We start from the raw sequence: 19,956 nt of genomic DNA, 5'->3' as shown, positions 1-19,956 counted from the left end.
CATTTTAATAAGTATGAAATGGTATCTCCTTGTGCTTTTGATTTATATCTCCCTAAAGACTAATATGAATATCTTTTCATGTGCTTTTTGGTATCTTCTCTTTGGAGAAATGTGTATTCAAGTATTTTGCCCATTTTTAAAATGGGTTGTCTTTTTATTGTTGAGGTATAGAATTTCTTCATGTATTCTTAATATTCAACCCTTATCAGATAATGTGGTTTTGAAATGCTTCTCCCATTGAGTAGGTTGTGTTTTCACTTTCGTGGTCAAGTCCTTTGCACAAAATTTTCAAATTTTAATTAGGTCTCATTTATGTATTTCTTTCTTTTTTTTTTTTTTTTTTTGCCTGTGCTTTGGTTATAAAGTCTAAGAAACCATTGCCTAACACAAGATCCTGAAGATGCTTCCCTTCATTTAGAAGTTTTATGGTCCTAGTTCTTAACAGTTAAGTCTTTGACGCATTTTGAGTTAATTTTTGTTAATTTTTTGCATGTGGCTATTCAGTTTTCTCAGCACCATTTATTAAAGAGGCTATTCTTTCCCAATTGTGTGGGCTTGAAAGCCTTTTGAATGTTCGATTGGCCATAGATGTGAGGATCTATTTCTGAACTCTCAGTTTGATTCCATTTGCCTCTCCTTGCACCAGTGCTACGCTGTATTGACCACTATAGCTTTATTAAAACTTTTAAAATCAGAAAGTATGAGTCCTCTGACTTAGTTCTTCACTTTCAGGATGCTTTTGACTATTTGGGGCTCTTTACCCTCCCAGATAAAATTTGATGATTGGCTTTTCCATTTCTGCAGAGTAAGTTGTTGGGATTTTGATTGGGATTGCGTTGAATCTATAAATTGTTCAGGAAAGAATTGATGTCTTAACAATATATAGTATCCCAATCCATGAGAATAGAATGTCCTTCTCTTTACTTACATCTTTTTGTTTTCTTTTAGCAAAGTTTTATAATAGTCTCTGTATAGGTCCTTTACATTGTTGGTTAAATTTATTCCTAAATATTTGATTCTTTTAGTTGCTATTGTATCTGAGATTTTTTTCTTGATTTCCTCTCAGATTGCTCATTATCAGTATATATAAACACTATTGATTTTTGTGTGTTGATCTTGTATCCCCCACTTTGCTGAATTCGTTTATTGGCTCTAGTAGTTTTGTAGCAGATTTTTTTGGGTCTTTCCTTATATAGAATCATGCTATCTCCAAATAGTGACAGTTTTACTTCTTCATTTCCAATTTGGATTCCTTTTATTTCTTTCTCTTACCTATTGCTCTGGCTAAAACTTACATTGCAGTGTTGAATGAGAGTGGTGATGGTGGGTATCCTTACTTTATTCCAGATCTTAGAGGGAAAGCTTTCAGTCTTTACCACTGAGTTTGATGTAAGCAGTGAGTTTTTCAAATATGCCCTTCAGCATGGTGAGGAAATTTCCTTTTATTGCTGTTATTCTAAGTTTTATTTATTTATTTTTATCAAGAAAGGATGCTGGATTTTGTTAAATGCCTTTTTCTGTGTCAATAGAGATGCTCATGTGAGTTTTTTTCTTTGTTTTGTTAATGTGGTGTATTACAATAATTGAGTTTCTTATGTTGAACCACTCTTGTATACGTGGGATAAATCCAACTTGATTATGGCGTATACTTCTTTTAATGCGCTGTTGGATTCAATTTGCTAGTATTTTGTTGAAGATTTTTTCTATCTATATCATAAGGTAAATTGGTTTGTAATTTTCTTTTATTGTAGTATCCTTATCTGACTTTGGTATCAGGGTGATGTTGGCTTCATAGAATGAGTTGGGTAGTGTTCACTTCTGTTAAATTTTTTGGAAGAATTTGAGCAAGATTGGTATTAATTCTTCTTGGGATGTTTAGTAGAATTTTCCTGTGGATCCATCTGGTCCTCAGCTTTTCTTTGTTGGGAGGTTTTTAATGACTGGTTCAATCTCTGTACTTGTAATTTGTCTATTGACTTCTTATATTTCTTCTGGAGTCAGTGTAGGTTGTTTGTGTCTTATCAGTATTTTGATTAAAATTCATTAATTGTATAAATTAATTTGGGAAGCATTGATCCATTTACAGTATTTAACACTTCACTACATTTAGGTATTTCATATTTTTATTGGTATTGAGATTTTGATGTTTTTCATTATATCTTGATAGTTTTTATATTAAAAGGGAAGTTATTGATTTCTGTTTCTTATGTAATTCAAAACAGTTATTCTTTTGAAAACATAAACTCTGTAGATAACAATTTTGTCTCTTCCTTTCTGATAGTTTTGCCTATTATTTCTCTGTTTTAAAGCAATATTTAATAATTATCATAATAGCAGACATTTGTTTTCCCCCTCTTTTTTTTAATTTTTGATCATTCTGTTCTACATATATAATCAGTAATTCACAATATCATCACATAGTTGCATATTCATCATCATGATCATTTCTTGGAGCATTTGCATCTATTCAGAAAAAGAAATGAAAAGAAAACAGAAAGAAATTCATACATACCATCCCCCCCACCTCTCCCCCTCACTGATCACCAGCATTTCACTCTAAATTTATTTTAACATTTATTCCCCCTCTTATTCATCTTTATTCCATATCTTTTAATCATCTGTTGATAAGGTAGATAAAAGGGGCATCAGACACAAGGCTTTCACAATCACACAGTCACATTGTGAAAGCTATATCATTATACAGTCATCTTCAAGAAACATAGCTATTGGAACACAGCTCCACATTTTCAAGCAGTTCCCTCCAGCCTCTCCACTACATCTTGACTAACAAGGTGATATCTGTTTAATGCATAAGAATAACCTCCAGAATAACCTCTCGACTCTGTTTGGAATCTCTCAGCAATTGACACTTTATTTTGTCTCATTTCACTCTTTCCCCTTTTGGTCGAGAAGGTTTTCTCAATCCCCTGATGCTGAGTCTCAGCTCATTCTAGGGTTTTTCTCAATCCCTGGATGCCGAGTCTCAGCTCATTCCAGGATTTCTGTCCCACGTTGCCAGGAAGGTCCACACCCCTGGGAGTCATGTCCCACGTAGACAGGAGGAGGGTGGTGAGTTTACTTTTGTGTTGGCTGGAGAGAGAGGCCACATCTGAGCAACAAAAGAGGTTCTCTTGGGGATGACTCTTAGGCCTAATTTTAAGTAGACTTGACCTGTCCTTTGTGGGGTTAAATTTCATATGAACAAACCCCAAGATTGGGGGCTCAACCTATAGTTTTGATTGTCTGCACTGCTTGTGAGAATATCAAGAATTCAGCTTGTTCCCCCCTCATTTAAATTAGTACACTTCAAATAATTAACTACTAGATATGACTTTTTATATATATACTACTGACTGTGTCTTACCAGCATAATGAAGATTGGGCCCAGATTATTTTTCTTTCTTACAGTTAATTGTTATCGTTGTCACCACAATGGCCCACCACTCTTATGCATTCACACATACACATACACACACATAGATGTGCGTGTGTGCATATGTACATCCATTGCAGACCATATATATGAACTACTTACTGTTCCCCAAATACTAATTCTAAACTGGGCACTTGCATCATCTCCTTCTGGCCCTACCTCCCCTACTTCCAGGAATACCTTCCATTGTTGGTTTCTTCTTCATGCCAGTAAGAACCTGCTTATCTCATATATCTCTGTTCAAGAATCCCCTCTTTCCTTTGGTCCCCACCATAAATTTACCATTGTTTTCCTTAGAACACCACTATACTTGGTACATACTTGCATCATTTTGTCAATAGTACTTTATTGTATTTATTCATAATATCAGTCTGTTAGGCTTTAAGTTCCTCCTAAGCCATGACTTATTTGACCTTTAATAATGCAAATATGTTACATATTTAATTAAATGTTTATTAGCAAATGAAGGATTAGCATCTGAAAATTGTTTTAGATATTTAAGTAGTATTTTATTTTTAAATGATTAATTTGCTTGCTTCAAAGAGGCTTCATTTTATTTTCCAAGTTGATTGCATTTTCCAATATAACTTAGGAATTATAAAATTGGATATTCTCTTTATATTAGTAGGATACTTGGACCCAGCACTCTTTTGGGGAACATATTCCCCATCCCAACCCCAAATGGTGTTGGGTTGTTTTCAGTTATGGTGAATTAAGTAATTTGGGTCAGTGGCCCACATGAGAATTCTTAGAAAAGCTGGGCAAAATCTTTTTAAAAAGGCATCAGAAAACCAATAAGGCTGTAAAGAATTAATTATGGGGTCAAAACTTCATGGAGGAAAAATACCCAGAGAGATAGTATCCTTTTCCCCTAGGGGTCTGTCAAATCTGAAGGAGGTAAGTGTGTGAGAGTTTAAGAAACTAGGCTTTGATTTTGTATAGTTCTCAGATCTTGGAGCCAAATTGGAGAATCTAGAGCTTACCAAAGAAGAGGCATGGGAAACTATTGTATTTTGGATTGGCATCCTAAAGGGTTACATCCTAGAAAGAAAAGCAAAGTGGAAATAGACTGACTTTTGCAGTGTTGAAGCTTAGTTTTACATTATTTTAATGCCTGAGATTGATTAAGGTTTGTAGTCTCCTAGAAGCCTGCTAAAAGAAAATGTGCATACTCTCAAAAGGAAGATATTATTCTTCTAGAACCCCAGTTATCTGTGGAACGTTTCGTTTAAAAATAAGCAAGCATGCAAGAATCCAAGACAATGTGGCCAAAACTCCAGAGAAAAAAACAGACATTAGAATCAGATCCATAGGGACTCTATATAATGGATTTATTGAACAGAGTTCTAAATAAGTAAGCATTATTATGTTTCAGGAAATAAAAGTGAATACTGAGAAATTCAACCATGAGCTAGAAAGTATAAAAACTAAAATTCTAAAATTGAAAAGCAGAATATTTAAAGTTATGTCTGCTGTGGATGATTTTATCAGTAAATTAGACCCAGACAAAGGGAAAATTAGAGAAATTAAAATCATATAGAATGAAACATGCAGAGATACTAGGATAAGAAATAAAAATAGATAAGAATAAAGCATGAGAGGCAAAAAGGAATACCTCACTGTATTTTATAAATGTGTAATTTGAGTCTAAAAAATAAAGTGAGAGAATGGGGCAGAATGTGTTTGAAGGCAAAATATCTGATAACTTTCCAAAATGGCTAAACATAACAAGCATAGATTAATAAGTTTACAAATCCCAAGCAGGAAAAACACAAAAAAACCTCAGCTAGATCCTTTAGACTGTTGAAAACCAAAGACAATGGGAAAATTGTCAAAGCAATAGAGAGAGAGAGAAAAAAAAAAACAACTTTACCTCCAAAGGACCAACAATTAGGCCAAAAGATCAACAGAAATATTTGGTACCAGAAATAGTGGAATGATATTCTTGAAGTGCTGAAAGAATATAACTGCTTAATAAACACAAATATTTTCTAAGAACAAAAGTAAAATAAGAATAATTTTGTTTGATAGAATAGAATTGGTCACCAGCATACCTATATTAAAGGAAATACTAAACCTTTAGACAAAGTAAAATTAATCCCAGATGGTAGGAGAGCTGTAGGGTAGGATGAAAAATAATTAAAATTAGTAATGTATGGAGAAATCCAAATGAGTTTTGATTTTTGTGAAAAGATATTATCTTTATGAGTAAATATATAGAGAATAAAAAATATCTGAGCAATATATGTAATTTGAGAAGAAATGAAAAATAGAGTTAATGATTTATGAGATCATTTCATTTTCTGGGAAGAGTTAACAGTGTGGACATAATAAAAGTTTGCTAAATCAAAGATGTGTGTTCTAATTTAAAAAATAACTGCTAAAAGGATGGTGAAAATATGATTGCTACCATCCTAACAGAGGAAGAAATGGAATCATAAACAAATAATTAATCCAGAGTACATTATGAAAGTGGACTGTATAAACTTAGTATGCATATAAAAATAATGTAAAAATTATTGAAAAGCCAAAAGAAAAATTACAAAGTGATTCTAAGAATGTCTAAAATAAGACAAGAACTGGCAGGAGAAGAGGAACAAAATTAGAAGGATGAGACAAGTATAAAAAAGTAAAATGGTAGGGTCCATATGCAACCATATATGTAATTGTATTAAATACTAATGGATTAAGCATGCCAGTGAAAAAGTCATGAATGTCAGAATTGATGAAAATACAGGGCCCGTTTATATGCTCTGTATAAGTGACACTTTAAAAATAAGTTCAAGCTATATGAAAATAAATGGATTGAAGAAGATATATTGCGCAGTCAGTAAACATAAGGAAGGATTGGCTAAATTAACATCAGGTTTCAAACCAAATGTTTTATTAGAGACTGCCAGAGAAACTTTATAAAAGAAGCAATTGAAAAGGAAGATATAACAGTCATAAATATGTATATGTGTTATATAGAATTAGGGGAAGAAAATAGATAATTCCACAACCATTTGTGGCAATTTTAAAACTCCCCTCAGCAATTGATAGAACTGCTAGACAAAAAACTCAACACGACTTAGAGCAGTACTATCAGTCTTTTTGATATAATTGATATTTATTAACACTATACCCCAATATGGTGGGATATATATTCTTTGTACATGCACATGGTACATTCATTGGGGTAGACCATATTCTCTGTCATAAAACAATTCTCAATAAATTTAGGAAGAATTGCATTTATGTGTAGTATGTTTTCAGATCACAATAGAGTTAAGCCCTGTGTTTTTGTTTTTATTTTACATGGTCAGACACCCGGAATAATCCAACCCGGTTCTCCTGCATGGCAAGCAAGAACTCTGCCTGCTGAGCCACCGTGGCCCACCTAATAGAATTAATTAGAAATCAATAATAAGATAACCAGAAGTTTCCAAATAATTGGAAATTAAACAGCACACACCTTAATTATAATTGGGTCAAGAAAAACAGAAGAGCTTTAGAAAACATTTTTTGATAAATGATAATGAAAATAAAATTTATCAAAATTTATGGGATGTAGCTAAAGGAATGCTTAGAGTGACCTTTATTGTCTTAAATGCCTGTATTGAAAAGAATGAAGGTCTCAAGTCAATAACCTATCTAAGCTTCCTTCTTAAGAAACTAGGAAAACGTAGAGTAAATTAAACCTAAAGCAAACAGAAAGAAGGAAAAAATAAAGATAAGATCAGAAGTCAGTGTAATAAAAACAGAAAAACAACAGAGAATCACTAATGAAATAAAAGCTAGTTCTTTGAAAAATAATCAACGTAAGAAGGAACTTCTAGTAAGATTGATCAAGTGAAAAAGAGGTAAAACACAAATTACCAATGCTGGCCCAGGAAAGATTTAGAAAATTTGAACAGCCCTTTATCAATGAAACAAATTGAATTAGTTAATACTAATTAAAACACATCCCAAGTTATTTAATAAGGCCATTATGACCCTCCTTTCAATAACCAAACAAGGCTGTCATAAGAAAAGAGAACTGTATCAGTATCATTTGTGAACATAAATGCAGAATTTCCTAACAAAATATTAACAAAGTAAATCTAGCAATCTGTTAAAAAGATAATACATCATGACCAAATTGAGCTTGTCTGAGGAACTCATGGTGTCATTAACGCTGAAAATATATCAACAAAATTCATCTTATTAATAAAATATAGTCAATTCAACAGGTACAGAAAAGCATTGGACAATGCAGCATCCTTTCATAGTATAGTCTTTTAGCAGATCAGGAATAGAATGGAATTTATGAAATATGTTTAAGGGTAACTAAAAAATCTACAGCTTACATGCTACTCAAGGGTGAAAGGTTCAGTGCCTTCTCCCTAAAATGTGGAACAAGGCAAGGATGTCTGCTCTCTGCACTTTTATTTAACATTGTTCTGGAAGTTTGATCCTAGACAATCAAGCAAGAAAAAGAAATAAAAGGTATACAGTTTGGAACAGAAGAAGTAAAGCTGTCCTTCAGACATCAGATCATTGTGTGTGAAGAAAATCAACAAAAATAAAAGCTACTAAAACTAATAAATGAATTTAATAAGCCTTTAGATCTAGTGTCAATATAAAAAATCAGTTGTATTTCTAGATATTAGTAAGACAATAATCTTAAAAATGTTTTTTAAAAATAGAAACTGCCATAGAAGCATCAAAAAAATACTTAGGAACAATTTCAGTTAGAAATGTGCAAGACCTTTCCACAGAAAATTGGAAAATATTTTATTCAGCAATTAAATACCTAAAGAAATGGGAGAGCTAGATCATGTTCATGGATTTGAGGACATAATTTATTAAAATGGCAGCCCCCTTCACCTACCCAAATTGGTCTGTAGATTGAAAGCAATTCCAGTCAAAATCCTAACAGACTTTTCTTTGAGGAATTGACAGACTGAATTTGAAATTTATGTGGAGAAAAATGAATCTTGACAAAAAGTACAACTGTCAAAAATATTAAAGCTTGATATGAGTGCTTCTGAGAGTTAGTTTTTAAGCTACAACCTATGCCTATCTTTTTTTTTAAGAAGCTCATTTAAGATCTGGGAACAATGAAACTTCCCACTAGAAAATTGTTTCTTGCAACTTCTGTTGGACCACAATAAAGCTTTCAAATATCTCAGTGATGGAGTTATAATGGGCAAACAAAATATTTTAAAAATTGACGTCAATCTTTATGAAGTCAGTTTACTTTGTAGGTAGAATGCATGTAGACAAATAAAATTTAACTGTATTTTTAGAGGATTTTATTTGGATTTTTAAATAAACCTTTTCTCCTTTTTTTTTCTATAACATACTTCCAGATAAATGCTATTGCAAACTTTAGCCTTAGAAAGTAATATAACTTTAGGATTATTTTCACCTTGCAATGAAGAGTGGGAGTATGAGGTAGTGTGCTTGTGTTTCTGTGAGTGTTTGCATGTGTGTATTATCCAGGAATAGACTATATTAATGCTAATTTTATATTTTATAAATGGAAAATATTTAAATTGTCTGATTCATTTTTATAGGGAAGAATGGACAGAAGCTATCCAGGCTGTAGCTGACAGACTTCAGAGGCAAGAAGAGGAGAGAATGAATTGTAGTCCCACATCCCAAATTGATAATATAGGGGAGGAAGAGATGGATGCTTCCACAACCCATCATAAAAGAAAGGTAGAAAACATGGATAACATATTTCCCTACTCAGTATAACACCTATTTGTCTGGAAGAAATATAGTAAAAAATGACATTTACAGAAAAGCTATCCATCAAATATCTTATGATATGAAGCATATGGAGGGTTTCATCCAGGTGAATTGAAATAGCTGTTGTTAAAACCACTTAATTGAAACATTGCATTAATTCAGTGATTCAGCACTTTTAGTCTTGAAAGCTGATAGAGTTTGTGGTTTTAAAAGTTGTGGCTGGAGTGGGCCACAGTGGCTCAGCAGGCAGAGTTCTCGCCTGCCGTGCTGGGGGTGGGGGGAATTAAAAATTGTGATTGATGTGCCATACAATTCTCATTTATTCCTAGTTGTTTTTAAAACTTGGTAATGTTTTTCCTAATGATTTTGCCCTTTTCCATGCAATATTCTTTGTATCCTGAAAGCAGAAGCAGAAATGGCTCTGGTTGTACTTCCTGCTTGGTGCCCCCAGCCTCATTAATGTCAGCAGGAAAGTGAACAAACCTGGAAATAATGCCCTTTTATTTTAATGGTTTCTTCTGAACCACTGAGGGAAACAGACATTTCCTTCCCTCACATCAGCATAATAAGTGCCAATTCATAGCTTTATGGAAATTGTGTGCTTTGTTTTTCATTGCTATAGGAAAAGTGAAAAGAACTTCTGTATGTAAAAAAAAAAAAAACAACGTTATTTTACGATTAATGTAAAGATAAAGATATTAGAAGAAATCAATATACCGTTTATGATTTTCAGATGTATTTATTATAATAAATTTAAAATGACTCTTCATGTAAAAACCACTTTTTAAAAAGGTATTATCCATGTAATTTGTTACTAACACAAGATTAAAAGCCCTTGGGAATTAGACTACCTGAATTCAAATATCCCTCTTTTATATGCTAACTAATGTGGACTTGGTGAAGTTATGTAGTCACAATTTAGATAATTATTCTTTCTTGAATGGAATTTCTGTTCTAATTTGAATTAAATCCCATGCTTGATATTGGCTGAATGTCTGAGAACCTTTTTTGCCTTCCTTTTGAAGGTTTATCCTCTATCGGTTTGGTAACCTTAATCCCTCTTTTCTTTGAAATTAATGTTACTTTTCTTGTTCCTCAGTACTTGCAAAAAGAAAACATGATCTAGCTTAACTACCTACTCATGTATAAGAAAGCTACTCTTGCAAGGACAAAATTTACTTCAAATTTGACCATGTTCATAATTTTAAAATCGGGTCTCCATTATCCTTGTCCCTTGAAGTATATACTTCCCCATTCAAAAGAAATTATACTTGTTTAAGCAGTATTAAAATTGTTAAGAATTAAAACAAAGATTAATAAGCTGTGTTGAGGCAATTGGAGATTGGAAATGGGAAGTTTATAACAACGTAACCAACTGTTCTATGACTGATGGATGAAAGAGTTTTGGAAATGAGGGTGGGAATTTATCAGAAGGATATTCAATGAAGGGACACAGACATCTTGAAAGATGTAAAATTGGTAAATTATAGAGGTTTTAAGATTTTTTTGTGTGTGTGAAGCTGATATAAAAATTCTAAAACGTTGCAGTTACCAGTGTGGATCATTTTGGAATCCATCCCCCATCACTAATTATCAGTTGTACTCATTTATTAATATGCTTATTTTGTGCCAGGCTCTGAGCAGTACTTTTATATGTATTATGTCATATAATTCTCTTCATCTGAGGTTACTATCCCATTTTGAAACTGAGTCATCTAAGACTCAGAGAAGTTAAGTACCTTGTTCAGCTGTTCTTCTGTTCATCAGTCATAGAACTTTTGTTTAGATTGTTGTAAATTTTTAATTACACTGTACATCTTCATTGTGTAAATTTTTTCTTTTTCTTGATTCATATGTCTTGAACCTCTATAACCTCTATAAATGTTATGCTCATAGCATAACCAATTGTATTGGAAACAAAATTATGCAGATGTTTTCTCTTGTGCTTATACTCTGTAGCTTAAGTATTGTGAAAAACTGTTGTATTTACGCTGAGCTTGGATATTGGTTATTTTCGTTCTATATTAGACCACATTTATCAGTAGAATTTTAATATTACAGAGTAGTAGAGTGTGAGGAACTAGGAGTCCTATGTAATCCTGAGGAAGTTTTCTTAATCATTCTGCCCTTTTATTCTCTCATTAACAATGAAGGATTAGTAATGGAATTTACAGTAGTTGTGAGGATTAAAATGAAGTAATACAGTAGTAAAGTGCTTATACAATAAGCGTGCCATAAATCTTAGTGATACTAGCTAGTACTCTACTTCATCCAAATGAATATAATTCAACATAAAGATCTTCTTTTACCAGATTACTTTTTAATTCTCTCACCAAAACTGAAGTCTCCAAAATGAAAAATCAACAGGAGAATCAGAAGTATTTTGAGTTTATTTGGGAGTCACTGTCTTATGTGGAATATACCTTATTCCCATTGTTCTTCTTCTTTTTTTTTATTAATTAAAAAAAATTAGCAACAAACAAAACATTAAGATATCATTCCATCCTACATATACAATCAGTAATTCTTAATATCATCACATAGTTGCATATTCATCATTTCTTAGAACATTTACATCCATTTAGAAAAAGAAATAAAAAGACAGCAGAAAAAGAAATAAAACGATAACAGAGAAAAAAGCTTATGCATACCATACCCCTTAACCCTTGCTTTCATTTACCACTAGCATTTCAAACTAAATTTATTTTACCATTTATCCCCCCTATTATTTATTTTTATTCCATATGTTCTACTCTTCTGTTGATAAAGTAGATAAAAGGAGCATCAGACACAAGGTTTTCACAGAGTCTCATTGTGAAAGCTATATCATTGTTCAATCATCATCAAGAAACATGGCTACTGGAACACAGCTCTACATTTTCAGACAGTTCCCTCCAGCCTCTCCACTACATCTTAAATAACAAGGTGATATCTACTTAATGCGTACTCTGGAATCTCTCAGCCATTGACACTTTGTCTCATTTCACTCTTCCCCCGTTGGCCGAGAAGGTTCTCTCAATCCCTTGTTGTTAATTCTCACCTCATTCTAGGGTTTTTCTCAGTCCCTTGATGCTGAGTCTCAGCTCATTGTAGGATCTCTGTCCCACGTTGCCAGGAAGGTCCACACCCCTGGGAGTCATGTCCCAGGCAGAGAGGTGGATGGTGGTGAGACTGCTCGTCATGTTGGCAGGAGAGAGAGAGGCCACATCTGAGCAACAAAAGAGGCTCTCTTGGGGGTGACTCTTAGGCCTAAATTTTAAGTAGACTTGACCTGTCCTTTGTGGGGTTAAGTTTCATATGAACAAACCCAAAGACTGGGGGATCAGCCTATAGCTTTGGTTGCCCACACTGCTTCTGAGAATATCAAGAATTCAACTTGGGGAAGTTGAATTTCTCCCTGCTCTCACCATTCCCTGAAGGGGGCTGGCAAATACTTTTCCACTCACTGATCAAATCACTCTGGGGTTCTTCAGGACATCACTCTGGACAAACCAACAAAATCTCATGTCCTACCTGAGATTCCAAGCACTTATGATGTTCAGTCAAACTATCTACATAAGTTGTATTAGGAAATGCTCTAGTCAAAATATAAATTTTGTAATAAATAAACATTTTTTGCTTTAGTTTCACACATAAGGTGACATTTTAAAGTATTAATTACCATCTATTTTTAGCACCCTGCAATAATGACATTCCTTTGTTCTTCCTCATGCAAAAACATTTTTAAAATTTGTACATTTAGTCACCATTATTATACACTTTAGGCATTCCTAGATTATACCATCTACATCTATCTTTCTTTCTGATTTCATTTATGTCCCCAGCCCTCCTCCTTCTATCATTCTCACATGCAGCTTCCTTTAGTGTTTTAACATAATTGTATTACAGTTAGGTAGTATTGTGCTGTCCATTTCTGAGTTTTTTTATCCAGTCCTGTTGCACAATCTGTATCCCTTCAGCGCCAATTACCCAATATCTTACCCTATTTCTATCTCCTGATGGTCTCTGTTACCAATGACATATTCCAAGTTTATTCACTGTCAGTTCATATCAGTGAGACCATACGGTATTTGTCCTTTAGTTTTGGCTAGTCTCACTCAGCATAATGTTCTCAAGGTTCATCCATGTTTTTACATACTTCATAAGTTTATTCTGTCTTAAAGCTGCATAATATTCCATCGTATTTATATACCACAGTTTGTTTAGCCACTCTTCTGTTGATGGACATTTTGGCTGTTTCCATCTCTTTGCAATTGTAAATAACGCTGCTATAAACATTGGTGTGCAAATGTCCGTTTGTGTCTTTGCCCTTAAGTCCTCTGAGTAGATACCTAGCAGTGGTATTTCTGGGTCATATGGCAATTCTATATTCAGCTTTTTGAGGAACCGCCAAACTGCCTTCCACAGTGGTTGCACCATTTGACATTCCCACCAACAGTGGATAAGTGTGCCTCTTTCTCCGCATCCTCTCCAGCACTTGTCATTTTCTGTTTTGTTGATAATGGCCATTCTGGTGGGTATGAGATGATATCTCATTGTGGTTTTGATTTGCATTTCTCTAATGGCCAGGGACATTGAGCATCTCTTCATGTGCCTTTTGGCCATTTGTATTTCCTCTTCTGATAGGTGTCTGTTCAAGTCTTTTTCCCATTTTGTAATTGGGTTGGCTGTCTTTTGTTGTTGAGTTGAACAATCTCTTTATAAATTCTGGATACTAGACCTTTATCTGATATGTCATTTCCAAATATTGTCTCCCATTGTGTAGGCTGTCTTTCTACTTTCTTGATGAAGTTCTTTGATGCACAAAAGTGTTTAATTTTGAAGAGCTCCCATTTATTTATTTCCTTCTTCAGTGCTCTTGCTTTAGGTTTAAGGTCCATAAAACCGCCTCTAATTATAAGATTTATAAGATATTTCCCTACCTTTTCCTCTAACTGTTTTATGGTCTTAGACCTAATGTTTAGATCTTTGATCCATTTTGAGTTAACTTTTGTATAAGGTGTGAGATATGGGTCTTCTTTCATTCTTTTGCATATGGATATCCAGTTCTCTAGGCACCATTTATTGAAGAGACTGTTCTGTCCCAGGTGAGTTGGCTTGACTGCCTTATCAAAGATCAAATGTCCATAGATGAGAGGGACTATATCTGAACACTCTATTCGATTCCATTGGTCAATATATCTATCTTTATGCCAGTACCATGTTTTGACCACTGTGGCTTCATAATATGCCTTAAAGTCAGGCAGCACGAGACCTCCAGCTTCGTTTTTTTTCCTCAAGATACTTTTACCAATTCAGGGCACCCTGCCCTTCCAGATAAATTTGCTTATTGGTTTTTCTATTTCTGAAAAGTAGGTTGTTGGGATTTTGATTGGTATTGCTTTGAATCTGTAAATCAATTTAGGTAGAATTGACATCTTAACTGTATTTAGTCTTCTAATCCATGAACACAGTATGCCCTTCCATCTGTTTAGGTCTTCTGTGATTTCTTTTAACAATTTCTTGTATTTTCTTTGTATAGGTCTTTTGTCTCTTTAGTTAAATTTATTCCTAAGTATTTTATTCTTTTAGTTGCAATTGTAAATGGAATTCGTTTCTTGATTTCCCCCTCAGATTGTTCATTACTAGTGTATAGAAACACTACAGATTTTTGAATGTTGATCTTGTATCCTGCTACTTTGCTGTACTCATTTATTAGCTCTAGTAGTTTTGCTGTGAATTTTTCAGGGTTTTCGACGTATAGTATCATATCATCTGCAAACAGTGATAGTTTTACTTCTTCCTTTCCAATTTTGATGCCTTGTATTTCTTTTTCTTGTCTAATTGTTCTGGGTGGAACTTCTAACACAATGTTGAATAACAGTGGTGATAGTGGACATCCTTGTCTTGTTCCTGATCTTAAGGGGAAAGTTTTCAGTTTTTCCCCATTGAGGATGATATTAGCTGTGGGTTTTTCATATATTCCCTTTATCATTTTAAAGAAGTTCCCTTGTATTCCTATGCTTTGAAGTGTTTTCAGCAGGAAAGGATGTTGAATTTTGTCAAATGCCTTCTCTGCATCAATTGAGATGATCATGTGATTTTTCTGCTTTGATTTGTTGGTATGGTGTATTACATTAATTGATTTTCTTATGTTGAACCATCCTTGCATTCCTGGGATGAATCCTACTTGGTCATGATGTATGATTCATTTAATGTGTTGCTGGATTCGATTTGCTAGAATTTTGTTGAGGATTTTTGCATCTATATTCATTAGAGAGATTGGTCTGTAGTTTTCTTTTTTTTATAATATCTTTCTCTGGTTTTGGCATGAGGGTGATGTTGGCTTCATAGAATGAATTAGGTAGTTTTCCCTCCTCTTCAATTTTTTTTTGAAGAGTTTGAGGAAGTTTGGTACTAATTCTTTCTGGAATGTTTGTTAGAATTCACATGTGAAGCCGTCTGGTCCTGGGCTTTCTTTTTGGGAAGCTTTTAATGACAGATTCAATTTCTTTACTTGTGATTGGTTTGTTGAGGTCATCTATTTCTTCTTGAGTCAAAATTGGTTGTTTATGCCTTTCTAGGAAGTTGTCCATTTCACCTACATTGTTGTATTTATTAGCATAAAGTTGTTCATAGTATCCTGTTATTACCTCCTTTATTTCTGTGGGGTCAGTGGTTATATCTCCTCTTCCACTTCTGATCTTATTTATTTGTATCTTCACTCTTCTTCTTTTTGTCAATCTTGCTAAGGGCCCATCAATCTTATTGATTTTCTCATAGAACCAGCTTCTGGTTTTATTGATTTTTTTCAATTGTTTTCGTGTTCTCAATTTCATTTATTTCTGCTCTAATCTTTGTTATTTCTTTCATTTTGCTTGCTTTGGGGTTAGTTTGCTGTTCCTTCTCCAGTTCTTCCAAGTGGACAGTTAATTCCTGAATTTTTGCCCTTTCTTCATTTTTGATGTAGTCATTTTGGGCAATAAATTTCCCTCTTAGCACTGCCTTTCTGCCTTTGCTGCGTCCCATAAGTTTTGATATGTTGTATTTTCATTTTCATTTGCCTCAAGATATTTACTGATTTCTCTTGTAATTTCTTCCTTGTCCCACTGGTTGTTTAAGAATGTGTTGTTGAGCCTCCACGTATTTGTGAATTTTTTGGTGCTCTGCCTATTATTGATTTCCAACTTCATTCCTTTATGATCTGAGAAAATGTTGTGTATGATTTCAATCTTTTAAAATTTGTTGAGACTTGCTTTGTGACCCAGCATATGGTCTGTCTTTGAGAATGATCGATGAGCACTTGAGAAAAAGGTGTATCCTGCTGTTGTGGGGTGTAATGTCTTATAAATGTCTGTTAAGTCTAGCTCATTTATTGTACTATTCAAATTCTCTGTTTCTTTATTGATCCTCTGTCTAGATGTTCTGTCCATTGATGAGAGTGGTGAATTGAAGTCTCCAACTATTATGGTAGATGTGTCTATTTCGCTTTTCAGTGTTTGCCTCACGTATTTTGCGGCATTCTGGTTTGGTACATAAATATTTATGATTGTTATGTCTTCTTGTTGAATTGTTCCTTTTATTAGTACATAGTATCCTTTTTTGTCTCTTTTAACTGTTTTACATTTGAAGTCTAATTTCTTGGATATTAGTATTGCTACTCCCGCTCTTTTCTGGTTGTTATTTGAATGGAATATCTTTTCCCTTTCCAACCTTTCACTTTCAACCTATGTTTATCTTTGGGTCTAAGATGTGTTTCCTGTAGATAGGATATAGAAGGATCCTAGTTTTTAATCCATTCTGCCAGTCTATGTCTTTTGATTGGGGAGTTCAATCCGTTAACATTTAGTGTTATTACTGTACAGGTAGTACTTTCTTCTACCATTTTCCTTCTTTCTACACTCTTCTCCACACCTCTCTCTTCTGTCTTCGTATCTGTCTCTAGTGGTCCCTTTAGTATTTCTTGCAGAGCTGGTCTGTTGGTCACAAATTCTCTCAGTGATTTTTTTGTCTGAAAATGTTTTAATTTCTCCCTCATTTTTGAAGGACAATTTTTCTGGGTATAGAATTCTTGGTAGGCAGTTTTTCTCTTTTAGTAATTTAAATATATCATCCCACTGTCTTCTCACCTCCATGGTTTCTGCTGAGAAATCTACACATAGTCTTATTGGGTTTCCCTTGTATGTGATGGGTTGCTTTTCTCTTGCTGCTTTCAAGATCCTCTCTTTCTCTTTGACCTCTGACATTCTGACTAGTAAGTGTCTTGGAGAATGTCTATTTGGATCTGTTCTCTTTGGGGTGCGCTGCACTTCTTGGATCTGTAATTTTAGTTCTTTCATAAGAGTTGGGAAATTTTCAGTGATAATTTCTTCCATTAGTTTTTCTCCTCCTTTTCCCTTCTCTTCTCCTTCCGGGACACCCACAACACGTGTATTTGTGCGCTTCATATTATCATTCAATTCCCTGAGTCCCTGCTCATATTTTTTCATCTTTTCCCTATAGTTTCTGTTTCTTGTCGGATTTCAGATTTTCCATTCTCCAGTTCACTAATCTTAACCTCTGTCTCTTGAAATCTACCCTTGTAGGTTTTATTGTTTTTTTCATCTCTTCTACTGTGCCTTTCATTCCCATGAGTTCTGTGATTTGTTTTTTCAGACTTTTCATTTCTTCTTTTGTTCATTCCTTGCCTTCTTCATATCCTCCCTCAATTCATTGATTTGGTTTTTGATGAGGTTTTCCATGTCTGTTCGTATATTCTGAATTAATTGTTTCAACTCCTATATATCATTTGAACTATTGGTTTTTTCCTTTGACTGGGCCATATGTTCAATTTTCCTGGTGTGATTTGTTATTTTTTGCTGGCATCTGGACATTTAATTACCTTAATTAGTTTATTCTGGAGATTGCTTTCACTTATCTTACCTAGGGTTTTCTTGCTAGCTGAGTTTGTTGTCTGTCTGTTCTTTGACCTTCAGTTCAGCTTATTCTGGGCCTCTAGCTTAGGTTTTGTTTAACAGAGGATAATTTTTCAGGTCTTGTTTTCTTGTTTCTTGCCCTGCTTGTAAGGTGCCTTTTCCCTCCCCACCCTTAGGAGGGTCTACATAGGTATTATAGACTCCAGCCGGGTTTTCCCGGACTAAGCTGGACTCCTATCAGGGGGAAGGAGTCACCTGCGTCAGTTTTCCCTGAGGGTGAGACCCAGCTGGTTAATAGACTTTCCTGTGAAGTCTCTGGGCTCTGTTTTTCTTATTCTGCCCAGTGTGTGGTGCTTGTTTGCCTCAGGTCCCACCAGCAAAAGATGTTGTGGCACCTTGGCAGACTCTTCCTGCCGGGGGCCGTGGTGGAGACAGAGGAAAGGTTGTAGTCTGGTTTTAATGGCTTCAAATTGCCAAGCCCTGCGTTCTGAATTCCTTGAGGGAGGGATTCCATCTGAGTTGGGCTTCACTCCTCTCCTGGGGAAGCACAGGCGGGAGATAGCCCTGAATGCAGTCCGTTTCTGCCTATGCCTGGGGCACTTGCAGCCCTAGCAGTCCCGCCCCTGATCCAGAGGCAGCCTAGCCTCCATAGAAACAGCCACAAAAACCTCCGATTCATCCCCTTTCCTCTTTTTCGGTTAGCCCAGCCCAATAAGCGACCTCCGCCTTGACCAGGTTCGCCTGAGCTGGGGCCCTATTTTTAGTAGTCAGAATTTGTTTATTAATGCCACAATTGGTGTTTGCTTGGACTCAGTCCCTACTACTGTTAGAGTGTCTTTCCTTTCCCTCTGGGAAGCTGCCTGTGGGTGAGGGGTGCCAGGCCCCAGCCACCACGGCTTGGGGAACTCATGGTTCTAGGGAGACTTGCAGCTGGACCAGCTGGTCCAGACTGGGGTATGCTGTGTGTCCAGTCACTACCATGGCTCCGGGAGCTGTTCGGTACTGTTTCTGGTTATTTAGTAGTTGTTCTGGAGGACGAACTAAAACGTGCAGATTGTTAAGCTGCCATCTTGGCCCCTCCCCCCATTGTTCTTGATTTCATTTGTTTTAAATAGTTTTAAATAGTTTCTGTGACAGAGTGCAGAAAAAAACAGAAAGTTTGAATCATTATCTTTTCTGTAATGGTACTAATTACTTAGTTAAGAAAGGGTGAAATTTTACTGCCACTTCCCTAAGATAAATGACTCTAGTACTATCCTTTATGTTTGTGTGTATCAGTTATCTTGAAAAGAAATGCAGAAGTCTAAATTACTTTTGTTTAATTTTATGCTGTAAATCCAGATGTTCTGAAATGAAATAAGAATATCCTTATTCTCTTAATTTCCAGAATACCTTTTCTTTGATCATTTTTTGAAAAAATGGGTAATTGGATGAAGAGAAGAGCAACTTATTATGGTAGTTATGCTGAGAGTGGTCTTGACTGCTATCTCTTGTCTGGAGCATGTAGGTGGTTACTTCATTTAGTGTCAAAGTTTTGATGTAGTGTCTTAGGTTAAAAACTCCCTTGGAGGAAGAAGGATATTGGGTAGTGGAGAAAAAAAGATAAGAGTCTCAGAGCCATATGTATTTTTTGACCCTAAACTTTCCCTTTCAACCACAGTTGCCCCCATATATCATCACTGTTTCTTATATTCACTATAATGTGTTCTATTTATTTCCAAACATTTACAACCAACCATACATTCTACACAAATTAAGTATCAGCTTCCCATTATTTGCCCTAATTTTATCTTCTGGTGACTTATGTTCTAGATCTTAACACCATGAATTTATTAATTATATTGAGTTCATATTAGTGAGGTCATACATATTTACCCTTTTGTGTCTGACTTATTTCCCTCAACATAGTAT

The 19,956-nt window shown here is 34.7% G+C and overlaps 1 protein-coding gene across 9 annotated transcripts in view; it reads left to right on the top strand.

Moving 5' to 3' along the window:
• AKT3 (AKT serine/threonine kinase 3) overlaps positions 1-19,956 on the top strand; it is a 430,706-nt gene that overhangs the window by 223,993 nt on the left and 186,757 nt on the right. For all 9 annotated transcript variants that reach the window (XM_077168486.1, XM_077168483.1, XM_077168491.1 and 6 more), the window contains one exon: positions 8,974-9,118. In XM_077168486.1, the coding sequence (XP_077024601.1) occupies positions 8,974-9,118 (145 nt within the window). The remainder of the gene's footprint in view (positions 1-8,973; positions 9,119-19,956) is intronic.

The sequence above is a fragment of the Tamandua tetradactyla genome, chromosome 7 (genome assembly GCF_023851605.1).
Source record: "Tamandua tetradactyla isolate mTamTet1 chromosome 7, mTamTet1.pri, whole genome shotgun sequence".
NCBI classification, from domain to species: Eukaryota; Metazoa; Chordata; class Mammalia; order Pilosa; family Myrmecophagidae; genus Tamandua; species Tamandua tetradactyla.
The sequence above is the reverse complement of the archived record's forward strand: the minus strand, read 5'-3'. Positions and strand labels throughout refer to the sequence as shown.